Source organism: Hemitrygon akajei, chromosome 4, assembly GCF_048418815.1.
Source record: "Hemitrygon akajei chromosome 4, sHemAka1.3, whole genome shotgun sequence".
Classification (NCBI taxonomy): domain Eukaryota; kingdom Metazoa; phylum Chordata; class Chondrichthyes; order Myliobatiformes; family Dasyatidae; genus Hemitrygon; species Hemitrygon akajei.
The window spans coordinates 73107931-73121887 of NC_133127.1; the positions used below are offsets into that span (position 1 = coordinate 73107931).

The 13957-nt window shown below is 42.1% G+C and overlaps 1 protein-coding gene across 2 annotated transcripts in view; it reads right to left on the reverse strand.

The window, feature by feature from the left end:
* Window positions 1–13957, reverse strand: part of afg2a (AFG2 AAA ATPase homolog A) — a 385051-nt gene that overhangs the window by 294253 nt on the left and 76841 nt on the right. The window contains exons 11-12 of one of the 2 annotated variants that reach the window (XM_073042829.1): window positions 7038–7247; window positions 4916–4969 (exon numbers count right to left, since the gene is read on the reverse strand). In XM_073042829.1, coding sequence (XP_072898930.1) covers window positions 4916–4969; window positions 7038–7247 — 264 coding nt within the window. The remainder of the gene's footprint in view (window positions 1–4915; window positions 4970–7037; window positions 7248–13957) is intronic. The other variant, XM_073042831.1, reaches the window with a different exon arrangement.

Genomic DNA, 13957 nt, shown 5'->3' on the forward strand with positions numbered 1-13957 from the left:
GCCTCACGAAGGCAACAAACATCATTAAGGACCATCACAACCTGGGACATGCTCTCTTTTTAATACTACAATCAGAGAGAAGTACAGGAGCCTGAAAACTGACATTCGGTGGTTTAGGAACAACTTCTTCCTCTCTGCCATCTGATTTCTGAACGATCCATGAACCTGAGAACACTATTTTGCTATACCTTTTTGTGCGTGATTTATTTATTGTGATAATTGATAGATTGTTGTCTCTGCTGCCTCAAAACATAAAATGCCAGTAATGATCAATCTCACTCTGATTCTGAAAGACTTTGCAGTCACTAAGCACTCAAAAATAAATTTGCTGCAGTGTAATTTCAGAGATTATTATTATAGCTGGAGAGATGGTAATGGATCAATTCCCCTCCAGCACTGTACACAATTTAATCTCAGAGGGGGTGGAGACCTCCAGTGCACCCCTTTGTTCTTGAACCCTATGTGCTCCAGGCTGGGGTCAAAGTGAATGGCAAAGGAAATGAATTTGGACTTCAACAATAATTCCCCATGTACCATTGGTACAACATTAGCCAGATCAAAAAAAACTTGGATGTCTAGGCTAACGTTCACAGAGGTTAAATCACAAAATCTTAAATGTAATTTCTTTACAAGATTGAGAGGGGCTTTGGGATTCCTTTGGGGAAGTGAGCACGGTGGAAGTTCCTTTCCCTTTCCTTTTGGCCTTATGGCATTTTGATCTTACAAAAGCCATTTGAAGTTAAATAATGTGGCAACTACAGCTATTGACTTACAAAAGGTGAATTTTCAAACAGCAATCACAGGGATATAATCAGAATCAGGTTTAATATCACTGGCATACGTTGTGAAATTTGTTGTTTTGGGACAGCATTACTTTGCAATACACGACAATAAAAACTATACGATAAGAAGTATATATATAAAAAAAGAAAATAAAATTAAATAAGTTGTGCAAAAAAAGTGGAAAAAATACTGAAGTAGTGTTCATTCAATGCATAAAGGAGAAAAAGCTTTTCCAGAAATGTTGTGTATGTTTCTTCAGGGTCCTGTACCTCCTCTGTGATGGTAGCAATGAGAAGAAGGTATGTCACGAGTGATAGGGGTCCTTAATGATCAATGCTGCCTTTTGAAACATTGCTTTTTGTAAGTGTCCTCGATGCTGGGGAGGCTAGTGCCCATGTTGGAGCTGGAAGACTTTATAACTTCCTGCAGCTTTTTCCAATCCCGTGCAGAGGCCCCTCCAGGCCAGACAGTGATGCAACCAGTTAGAATGCTCTACAAAGAGCATCTGTAGAAACTTGTGTGTGTCTTTGCTGACGTACCAAGTCCCCTCGAATCCTAATGAAATATCATTGCTGTCATGCCTTCTTTGTAATTGCATCAATATGTTGGGCCCAGGATGATCCTCAGAGATGCTTACACCCAAGAACTTGAAACTGCTCACCCTTTCCAATTGTGATCTCTCGATGAGGACTGGTGTGTGTTCCCTCAACTTCCCTTTTCTGAAGTCCACTATCAATTCCTTCGTCTTACTGACGTTGAGTGCAAGGTTGTTGCAATACCACTCAAGCAGCTGATCTATCTTGCTCCTGTGCTATCTTGCTCCTGTGCGCCTCCAGTCACCATCTGAAATTCTTCCACAATAGTTGTATTATCAGCAAGTTTACAGATGCCGTTTGAGCCGTGTCTAGCCACACAATCATAAGTGTAGAGAAAGGAGAACAGTGAGTTAAGCTTGCACCTTTGAGGTGTGCAAGTATTGATTGTCTGTGAGGAGGAGATGTTATTTCTGGTCTACACAGACTGCTCTCCCAATGAGGAATTCAATTATCCCGTTGTAGAGGGAGGTACAGAAGCCCAGGTCTTGGAGCTTGTTGATTAGAACTGAGGGTATGATTGTGTAGGATCCTTGGTAAGCAGGAGTTGATTCTACTCTTGAACAACCTGTCAAAGCATTTCAACAGTGATGTGAGTGCCACTGGGCAACAGTCATTGAGGCAGCTCACCCAGCTCTTCTTGGGCACTGGTATGATTGTCACCCTTTTGAAGCAGGTGAGAAGCTCCGACTGCAACAGTGAGAGACTGAAGATGTCCTTGAACACTCCTGCCAGTTGGTTGGCACAGGTTTCAGAGCCCCACCAGGTACACCATCAGGGCCTGACACATTGCAAGGGTTCGCCCTCTTGAAAGATGTTCTGGCTTCAGCCTCAGAAACAGAGATCACAGGGTCACCAGATGCTGCAGGGATTTGCAAAGGTGTAGTGTTATTCTCCCTTTCAAAGCATGCATAAAAGGCGTTGAACTCAGCTGCCAGCATCACAGATGTTAGGTTTCACTTTGTACAAAGTATTGGTCTGCAAACCCTGCCAGAGCTGACGTTCATCTGATTCCACCTCTAACCTCAATTGGAATTGTTTATTCACCCTTAAAATTGTCTTCTGTAGTTCAACCTCGACTTCTTGTATATTTCTGGATCACTGAGCTTGAACGCCACAGATCCAACCCTTAGTGGTTTATGAATTTCCGGGTTCACCTACAGTTTTTGGTTTGGGTATGTATTTATGCTCGGGAAGATACGCATTCATCCACAAAAGGTCTTAATGAAGTTGGTGACAATTGTGGCATATTTATTCAGACATAAAGATGAAGCCCTGAATATTGTCCAGTCTACCGATTCAAAGCAGTCCTGTAAGTGCTCCTCCACTTCCCTTGACTATACTTTCTTGGTCCTCACCACTGTTGCTGTTGTCTTCAGTCACTGCCTCTCTGCTGTGATTAGAACTACATCCTGATAATTGGACTTTCCAAAGTGTGGGCTTGGGATGGCATGGTAAGCATTCTTGATAGTAGTATATGAATGATCAAGCGCGTTAGCTCTTCTGATTCCGCAGGTGATATGTTGGTAGTAGTTGTTCATGGACTTCTTCAAGCTAGCCTGGTTGAAATCTCCCACAGTGATAGGGAAGGCATCAGGGTATGCATTTTCATACCTGCTGATTACATTGTATGGTTCCTCCAATGACTGCCTGACGTTGGCCCAAGGTGGAATATACACCACTACCAGGAAAATGACAGAAAACTCCCTCGGCAGTTAAAATGGATGACATTTGGCCATTAGATGTTCCAGGTCAGATGAGCAGTATTGAGACAGAACTACCACATTTGTGCACCACAATGAGTTAATCATAAAGCATACTCCAGCTCCTCTACCTTTAAAAGACTCAACTGTCCTGTCTTCCTGGAGAATTGTGAAGCTCATGGATAGCCTTTGACAAGGTCCCTCAGAGGGCTCATCTAGAAAGATTAAGGTGCATGGGATCCAAGGTGAATTGGCTATTGAATTTAGAACAGGCTTGCCTGTAGAACGCAGAGGATAGTGGTCAAAGAGACTTCTTCTAGTTGTTGGTCTGTGATTAGTGGTGTCCCAGGGATCAGTACGGGGACCTCTGCTGTTTGTGATGTATGTAAGTGACCTGGATGAAAACGTAGATGGGTGAGTTAGTAGGTTTGCAGATCATACAAAGATTGGTGGTGTTGTGGAGAGCATAGAAGAATGGCAAACCATATCATGGATATAGATCAGTTGCAGATATGGGAGGAGAAGTAGCAGATGGAGTTTACCCTGGCCAAATGTAGAGTGTTGCACCTTGGTAGGTCAAATGTAAAGCGATAGTACGCTGTTATGGGCAACACCCTTAACAGTGTTGATGAGCAGAAAGATCTTATGGTCCAAGTTCATAACTTCCTGAAAGTAGCTACACAGGTTGACAGGTTAGAAAGCATATGGCATACTTGCCTTTATTAGTTGAGATACTGAGTTCAAAAGTCAGGAAGTTATGTTGCAGCTTTAAAAAAGTCTAGTTAGGCCGCCTTTGCAGTATTGCATACAGTTCTGGGAACCCATTATATTAAGGATGTCCGAGGCTTTATGAAAGGGTGCAGAAGAGGTTTCCCAAGATGTTGCCTGGATTAGAGGACATGTGCAATGAGAGGTGGGACTAATGTGTGCTGTTTTCCCTGGTGCAGTGGAGGCTGTGGGGAGAGCTAGAAGAGGTTTACAAGTTTATGAGAGGCCTATGTAGAGTAGACAGACAGTATATTTTCCCCAGGGTTGAAATATCTAATACCAGAGGGCATGCAATCAAGGAGAGAGGGGGTAACTTCAAAGGTAATGTGAGAGGCAAGGTTTTTTTTACCCAGGAAGTGGTGGGTGCCTGGAATGTGTTGCCTGGGGTGTTGGTAGAGGCAGAAATATCAGGAGCTTTTAAAAGACATTTAGCTAGGAATGTGAATGTCTTTTCATGCGAAGAATATATGGTAAGGATATGGGTGGAAAGTGGAAGGACAAGGACATTGTGTAGGCAGATGAGATTAGTTTAGTTAGTCTTTTGATTACTAATTTAATTTGTTTGGCACGACATTCTGGGCCGAATAACTCATTTCTGCGCTGAACTGTATTATGTTCTATGTTGCACAAGCATCCCACCAACATTTTTAACATGTATATTTATTTTTGAAAAGGAACAAAAAACTGCAGATACCAAACAAAAATACTTAGCAGATCTGATAGCAGGTGAATGTTTATCAGAATTAGAAACAATCATAAATCAAATGTGTTTTAATCGGCAGTGAGAGAAGAGAATAGCAGAGAAAACATTTGATAAGCTTAAGACCAATTGTAGTGTCAAAGGGAGTGTAGTGGAGTCTTACTGAAAAACACTGCAGAAAATGTTACTCATTTTTATTATAGCATGCTCATCATACATCATTGTACAAGTGAGATAAAACACAGCAATTCTATACAACCTTGTATTTTTAGATGATTTCACAGAGTAAAGCCACAGAGAGAGAGCTGTTACATTTAAGTACTTTGAATGTAATGAAAAGTAATTATATTCACTCCTTCCTAACCTACCTCTCTCACAGCCCGCTCAGATTCTCCAACATATTTACTCATTAGTTCTGGTCCCTAAAAATAAAGCAAATGGTTGACACATGGTTCACATACAAAAATTAACACAAAGCAGTACAGATTAACAAGGGGCTTTAATACCCTTATAAATGCAGACAGTAAACAGACCCTAAATCAAATTTAAACTCTAGAATCTTTCCATTTCTTCAATTCAGCATAGAAATATACAGGGTACTGGTGAGGCCACACCTGAAGTACTGTGTGCAGTTCTAGTCTCCATACTTGAGGAAGGATATACTGGATTTGGAGGCAGTGCAGAGGAGGTTCACCAGGTTGATTCCAGAGATGAAGGGGTTAACCTATGAGGAGACATTGAGTTGCCTGGGAGTATACTCTCTGGAATTTGGAAGAGTGAAAGGGGATATTACAGAAACATACAAAATTTTGAATGGGATAGATAAGATAGAAGTAGGGAAGTTGTCTCCATCGGTAGGTGAGACTAGAACTAGGGGACATTGCCTCAAGATACAGGGAAGAAGATTTAGGACAGAGATAAGGAGAAATGGTTTCTTCCCAGAGAGTGGTGAATCTGTGGAACTCTCTGCCCAGGGAAGCAGTTGGGGCTTCTTCACTAGATATATTTACGATACAGTTAGATAGATTTTTACATAGTAGGGGAATTAAGGGTTACGGGGAAAAGGCAGGTAGATGGAGCTGAGTTTACAGACAGATCAGCCATGATCTTATTGAATGGCGGGGCAGGCTCGATGGGCCAGATGGCCTACTCCTGCTCCTATTTCTTATGTTCTTATGAAAATGTCAGGAAGTATATCAAGCATTATTGAATTTCTATTCTTCTATTGTGAAAGGTGAAGGATTCTCTTTAACTTGGTTTTATCGTGGACTATTTAGCAACAGCATTGTCACAAACAACTGGCCTAAGTAGTCCTGGGCTTGGTGTAAGAACCTAGTTTCCAATGCACTTAAATGAGTTATGGGTTCTACTAAGAATTCAGAGCCAAGTATAAAAAGTATAAAATGAGTATCACATGGCACAAGTTTTGTAGGCCAGCAAAGAAAACAGGAACTCAGCAGGTCGGGCAGCATCTGTGGAAACAAGCAGTCAACGTTTCAGGCCGAGACCCTTTGTCAGGACTGAAAAGGGAGGGGGCAGGGGCCCTATAAACCAACCAACTTTCATGGCTTCACCAGCACTAAATAATGTTACTACCTCTAGCTTTCACTCCTGTCCCTTTGAGAAATCATTTGGACGTCCTTCACCATCTTTCCATGACTACATTTTTTTAAAATCAGTAAAACACAAAATAAATTGGCAACATTCTATTACTTCACCAGCAAAAGACTTATTTATCATAATGAAATTAACAGATTGCAAATACACTGATGAAACTTTGCTGAATACTGATTTGATCTTTCAGTCTAAAATCACCTGCTCAGACAGCAGAGCAATGTTAGGAACCAGCACACACCTTGCCTCTCCCCACTACAGTGCACTGCTGTGTCCAGATCTTGGCATGGGCACTTGCCTTACACTGGTGTTCCCATTGCCTAAGGCTTGGTGTGCAAGGTTCACCTCAGAGGGCTGGTGTTAGGCAGGCTAGGGTGAGCAATGCAACCATTTAATGTACTGATGTGGGGTTCAGGAAGGCACCTCGGCCAACATGCAGAAGCTGCTCCATGCACTGATTCTCTATTCACCATCTACTGGGTGCAATGGAAGCCTCTCTTAGCTTGGCTGCATAACTTTCCCCAGCCCAAAGATTTTCTGTGGCAACAAGCCCAATTGCCATGAAAAGAGCAGCAAAAATTCAAACATGAAATTGCAGAAAAGGTGAGCATGCATGTTGCAAACACAATCCATTATGTCACCATTTATGTCTAAGTCCCAGAACCCCTAATGAATATCAGTATTAGATCTATCAATAAATGTTGGCCTTATCAGCAACAGTCTCAATTCATAAATGAGTTAAAAACATTCTTTATCTTAATCCTTGAGTATTTCCTACACCCCGAAGCCAGAAAAGAGCAAAGCAAGACTGGAAATAATCAAAGTTACAACTTCTATCACTACCTGCTGCAACATTTGCAATTCGTACTGAGTTACCTTCACTGCTAAGAAATTCAGCCCACTCTCATTGGCCAAAGCTTTTGCTATCATTGTCTTGGAACATCCAGGAGGTCCAAAAAGGAGAATCCCTTTAGGAGGCTGAATTCCCATTCTGGCAAAAGATTCTGGATGTTTTAGCGGCCACTCGACTGCCTGTCTGAGTTTCAGTTTCACATTTTCCATCCCTCCTATGTCTGACAAGGACACCTAAATAACGAAAAGAGGTTGATTAATGAGTATCAACTTATGTAAACATTTTCATTTCACAATACTGGAAATTAAGCAGATGTAAGCAAAATAGCCTTTTTCTGTTTTCTATTATAAATGCCATAACCAAATAACATGATTTTGTATTTTCAGTAATAACATTCAACATTCATTTTACCAAGACTAATATGGAACATGGACAATTAAATCACACAAATGGTTCCAAATTTTTTCCACCACCAACATCCCTAGTAGCCACAGAGCCATATCATGTTCATAACAGATTTAAAAAATATTTGTAATAGAGAATGACCCTAAAAAGAGACCAATGACTTTCAATTTTCTTTCTTTCTTTCTCTCTCTCTCTCTCCCCCTCCCCCACCCCTCAAGAGGGCAAACTGAGGATGTTAAAATATTTGTCCAAATGCTTATTACGTAAATGTCCTATTATTTAGTTTTCATCAACAAGTCTAAAACTCCAGTTCTCAGCTTAACCACTATCGGGACACTTTCCAGGGGAGAAAGCTGATCAAATGTGAAGAACATGAACCGCAATTTGTTTTTCCCTCTCTAATCTGACATATTCTGTGTTATCACCCCCAGTATTATCGTCACTGCTTATTAAGTCAACATATAACTGGAATAAGTGCATCTTGAAAAAAGTGCATCATAAAACTTTGGGATCATATTTTTAAAACCGTGTTTTATTTTTAGTCATTAGGGATTAAGCAACACCAATATCTTCAATAATTGTACCAAAAAGATGCCATTGTTAAGTAGAGTGGCTTTTAAATGATATCATATCAAATGATCCATCAAACTGGACTGTGCCTTTCATGTCATCATGAAAGGATTGAATCAGCTTTAGCAGCCTCGGGGGACAGCCAATTTTGTGGAGGACCTGGGAGAGCCTGCTTCTGCTGACCATGTCAAACACCTTGGTAAGGTCAATGAAGGCGACATACAAGGGCTTCTTCTGCTCTCTGCACTTTTCCTGAAGCTGTATCAGGGAGGAGATCATGTCGGTGGTTGATTTTTCAGCACGGAACTCGGACTGTGATTCTGGGTAGATCCTCTTGGCGACCTCTTGAAGCCTTCCTAGGACGATAGGAGCAAACAGTTTTCCAGTGATGCTAAGGAGTGAAATGCCACGGTAATTATTGCAGTCACTTCGGTCTCCCCTGTTCTTGTACAGAGTTACAATGTTAGCATCCCGCATGTCGTGTGGAACCTCTCCTTCCTGCCAGCACTGACAAAGTACCCCGTGAAGGGGTTTCAGAAGTGTGTCCCCGGCGCACTTGACGACTTCTGATGATACGCCGTTCTGACCTGGGGCTTTACCCACAGCAAGGTTGTTGATAGCGTCCCTGAGCTCATCCACTGTGGGTTCTTCATCCAGCTCCTCCATGGCTGGCAGTTGCTCGATGGCATTGAGGGCAGTGTCTGCCACCGTGTTCTCGCGGGCATACAGTTCAGAGTAATGTCCCACCCAGCGCTCCATCTGTTTGGCCTTGTCTGCAGTGATGTCACCTGACTTGGATTTCAGAGGAGCTGCCTTGCTCTGTGTGGGACCAATTGCTTTTTTGATGCCTTCATACATCTCTCTGAGGTGACCTAGACCGGCGTGTGTTTGGATCTGGCTGCACATCAGCAGTAGTCATCAGCAGTAGTCATCAGCACATCGCCTGGCTGTCCACTGAACATCTGCTCTGGCTGCTTTCAGTGCTTGCTTGTATTCCAGGAAGGCGGCACGTTTCTTTTCAACAACCAGGATCATCACGTCGGAGTGTTCCATAAACCTGTTTATTTGTTTTTCCAGCCCTTCTCCCGAAAACTGACAACGTTGTATCATGTACTGTGTCCCATGTGGAGGTAATGTCTGCTCCAGTAGGTCTGCTGTGAAGAGACTTCTCGAGGGAGTCACAAAACAACTCTGGTTTTTCTGAATGCAGTGCCTTGCTGCCAGCCATGCGGGGCTTCCCACGAGGTTTAGAGTGATGAAGCTTTTTGGGTCTCAGCTTGATTTTGGAGCACACGAGTGAATGGTCTGTATCACAATCAGCACTCTGATAGCTGTGTGTCAAGAGGACGTCATTTAGGTTTTCTCATCTGGTGATCACCAAGTCGAGTTGGTGCCAGTGTTTGGAGCCCTTTCAGCATCAAAAGCGGAGTCAAGCAGGGATGTGTGCTTGCCCCAACTCTCTTCGGGATTTTTTTTGCTGTACTCCTGAAACAAGCCTTTGGGAATTCAACAGAGGGACTTTACCTGCAGACAAGATCCGACGGGAAACTTTTCAGTCTCGCAAGACTCAAGGTCAAGTCGAAGGTGTGAAAAGCCCTAATCCGTGACATGCTGTTTGCGGATGATGCTGCTGTGGCAACTCACTCAGAAGAAGAGCTCCAAAGTCTGATGGACCACTTCTCTCAGGCAAGCAAGGCCTTTGGTCTCACAATAAGCCTGAAGAAAACAAACGTCCTAGGACAGAATGTCACTCAGCAATCAGCATCGACAACTACATGAGTTCACTTACCTGGGATCGACCATCACAGACACCCTGTCTCTGGAGCCTGAACTCAACAAAAGGACAGGGAAAGCTGCCACCACTCTGTCTAGACTCACCAGCATGCTGTTCAAGCACACCAAGATACAGGTCTACACACCTTGTGTTCTCAGCACCCTCCTCTATGGAAGTGAGACGTGGACCCTGTACGCTCACCAAGAGAAGAGGCTGAACACCTTTCACCTGCGCTGTCACAGCCACATCCTTCGGATCTCATGGAAGGACAAAGTTACCAACAACGGTGTCCTTGAACAGGCCGGGCTGCCCAGCATGCGGACCCTTCTGAGACAGCGTAGACTGCGGCGGCTGGGGCATGTCCACAGGATGAAGGATGGAAGAATACCAAAGGACATCCTATATGGGGAGCTGGCCTCCGGCCATTGACCAACTGGACAGCCCCATCTGCGCTTCAAGGATGTATGCAAGAGAGACCTGAACGACCTGGAGATCAGCGAGGATAGTTGGGAAGAGCTAGCAGATGATCACGGCAGATGGAGGCAGGAACTCTACCAAGGTCTGGAAAGAGGTGAAGAGAAGCTGAGGCAGATGGCTGAGGAGAGGCGTACACGCAGAAAGCAGAAACGTCAAAAGGTGGACCTACAGGATACTCATCACACTTGTGCTTATACGGCAAGGACTGTCACTCCCTGCTGGGCCTCCTCAGTCACAATTGATGCTGCAGACCAACGTGATTAGATTTTTCAAGGGCGCATTCAAAGAGATTGACGGATGCCTATACATATCAAATGAAATTGACATAACTAAATATTTTTCAAAGAGGACTGAAGAATATTGCAAGAATAATGGAAAGCAGGGTGGAAATTAAACAAAAGCAGCAGTAAAATGTCTTTCCATGGTCCTAAAATCTGAACCTGCAAGAACCCTTTACATACACTCAAGGTACTTCATGGAGTCTTCACAACATAGTCTTCCAATACATTTTCCAAAAAAAAAACAACTCTCAGATTATTATCTAAAAATTGCAAGGGATTATATTCTTCAAAGTTGTATATTGCATGTTATCAAGATTGTGAGATATGAAGCATTTGAATGCAATGCCAAAAAACCATAACACTAGTGTTATTTCATCAGTGTTCACAATAGTTTTAAACTTATTTTCAGCTACAGGCAAACCACGAGCTATGAATGCTTGACTCATGGAGACCCATACATACAAGTGAGCGCCCATGTTATTAAATTCAATAGTCCGGTGTGCAAACATACATTCATTTCTATGAACAGCAGAACTAGTTTCCCCTCTCAGTCTACTTTTACTACTTATTCTTTCTTATCAGTCTTGAAGTGTTTCTGATAGCGTTCCTTCCATTACACTGGAAATTTTAGTAACATATCAAGATATATTTGTGGACAAAATAGACCCAAGCATGTCAGCAAAATCTGAATTCTTTTGTTACACAGGGACAGCTTATATTCATTATTTTCCTAAATATTCATCCTCTAATAGTCCATTCAACAGTTACATTGAGCAGATCTGACCACTGAAAAGAAAAAGTATCCAGTGCATTTTTAGACAGTTTAGGATTTATGTGAAGATCTGATCACATTTTAGGTCCTATTTATGCAGAAATAGAGAAAATTCTACAAGGTTCACAAATTTTCTAGTTAAAAGGAATCGATGCTATATTATGGCGCAGAAAGTAAAAAAGTGATAAAAAGAATTATAAATAAATATCGCACCTTACATAAACTCAGATAAAGAAACTACATTACATCAAAATCTTGAAGAGAACAATTATGCTTTACTACCACCCTTAAGTAACCAAGGAGATAGATCCATTTTTCTGTTACTCGTAACCTTTGAAGGAAACACACTTTATTTAAAGGTAATCAGAAGTCAAGCAAGGAGAAGCTTTAGAAAAGTCAGCAATACCCCACTAAATATCCCCCCTTATCTACCACAGAAGCTTCGAAGAAAATGATTTGTTAAAGGCATGAAATAACAGAATAACGATAAAAAATTAACAATTATCTTGATGTCCAAGTGACAAGTCCTTGTGGTGGCAGGGTATTCATTAGTCTCACAGCTTTAGAGGAAGAAGCTGTTACTCAGTCTGGCAGTCCTAGTCCTGATGCTCCTGTATCTCCTTCCTGATGGTGGTAGGTCAAAGAGTTTGTGGGATGGATGGTAGGGATCCTCAACAATGCTTCTGGCCCTGCAGGTACAATGCTCCTGGACTGGAGTGTGTCAGTTCCCACTTTAAAGCATCCTAGGGCAACAACACAATGGGCAAAAGATAATGCATATAGATCCTTCCTGAGAAGGAGATATAACCACTTTAATCCAGCAACCAGATTCTTCCACATCCTTGAACTGGTTGACAAGTGGGAGGCATAATTCTCCAACACAAAGGACTGTATTCTTTCATCATTAAGCATGAAAGCATGCAAGTGACTGCCAACTTCTTGGCTCCACTCACAGCTCTTTTATTGTGACTCAGCCCATCACGCCAATGCTCTTTCAACAAAGAGACTGAACGGCTACAGCTTGAAGATCTGGCTTCTGATACCTCTGCAGCACCCCAAAATACAACTGAAGCTCTCAGACAAGGATACTTTGTGTACATAACGCAACTGGAAATATATTTCAGCGCACTGAAACAGAAGTTATATTATTTTGGTTGCCCTGGAGGTAAGTGTCTGTATGAGCTCTGGATAATTAGTGGTATATTTTTCCCTGAGACTTAGAAGTAGCACAAGTATCCACTTTTTTTGACTACAACAGTGTCACAATTCAAATTGCTTTGTAAAGTACTATTAAAAATCAAGTCATGCTTCTGATCTGTGAAAGCAAGCAAGATACTTTCAAAGAGTAATAACACGTCCTCAGAACATAGAAGAAAAACAAACCAGAATGTAAATGTTGCAAAAATTAGCCTGGAACTTGTAAAAAAGGAAAAGATACATTTTGGACACTAAATTGCAACAGATTACAGGACTGTAGACAGATATGGGCATTCCATTTAATCTTACAAAAGCACAATCTCATCCATAACTTGTTACAGGTACTTTTATGAAGCAACTCTTATTACTGATTGCTCAGTATGAGTCACAGAAAGTTAAGATAATTAATTAATACCTGAAACATGGCTTGGAAAGGCAATTCCAACTGAAGTTAGAGACAAAATTAGATGCATGACGGCTGCATGCCATTACTTCCCAGAGCCAAAACCTAACAGCATAAATTGCAATGCAATTTCACTCCCAGTGCTCTCAATGCCTTTTATGCATGCTTTGAAAGGGAGAATCACATAACATTTGGTGACGCTGTGATCCATCTCAGACACTAATGTCCAAACGTCCTTCAGATGTGTCAGGCCCCAATGGTGTATGTGGCCGGGTGCCGAGAACCTGTGCTGACCAACTGGTTCAATCTCACACTGCTGAAGCCTGAGATTCCACCTGGACAGCAATCACTCAAATGACTAAGAGCAGGGTGAACTGCTTCAATGACTATCGCCTGGTACCAATCACATCTACTATATTGAAGCAGGTTGATTATGGAACATCCCTCCACACCATTGGTAGTATCTAAAGGAGGTACAACTTCAAGAAAACCTCTGTCATCAACGAGCCCCCCCATCTGGGCCATACACTCTGCTCATAGGCAGGAGGTACCGAAGCCTGAAGCCTTAAGTCCCACAATACCAGGTTCACGAACAGCAGAACTCTATTCACAGCAGTTCAGCAACATTATGACCACTTGGCATTAAAACAGATTTCGATTTTGTTCTAATTGTGTTTTCTTGTAAAATTATGTACAATTTGTTTAATGTTTTTCTTGTAAATGCTGCTTATGTGATACGAGGTGCCTGAGATGCTGCTGCAAGTAAGTTTTTCATTGCATGTGTACAAAATAAAGGTACTTGTGCAGATTTACATTAAACTGACAAGGACCAATACGTACTGCAATTCTCTTAACCACCACAACAGGTGTACAGTGGGCACAATCTCAGTGGCTGTCCACTGTGCTCTGAAGCACCTAGATGGCAAGACATATGTCAGTCTACTACAGATTTCCCCCACTATTCGAAGGTAGAGCGTTCCTATGAAACGGTTCGTAAGCTGGAATGTCATAAAGTGAAGAAGCAATTACCATTTATTTATATGGGAAAAATTTGTGAGTGTTTG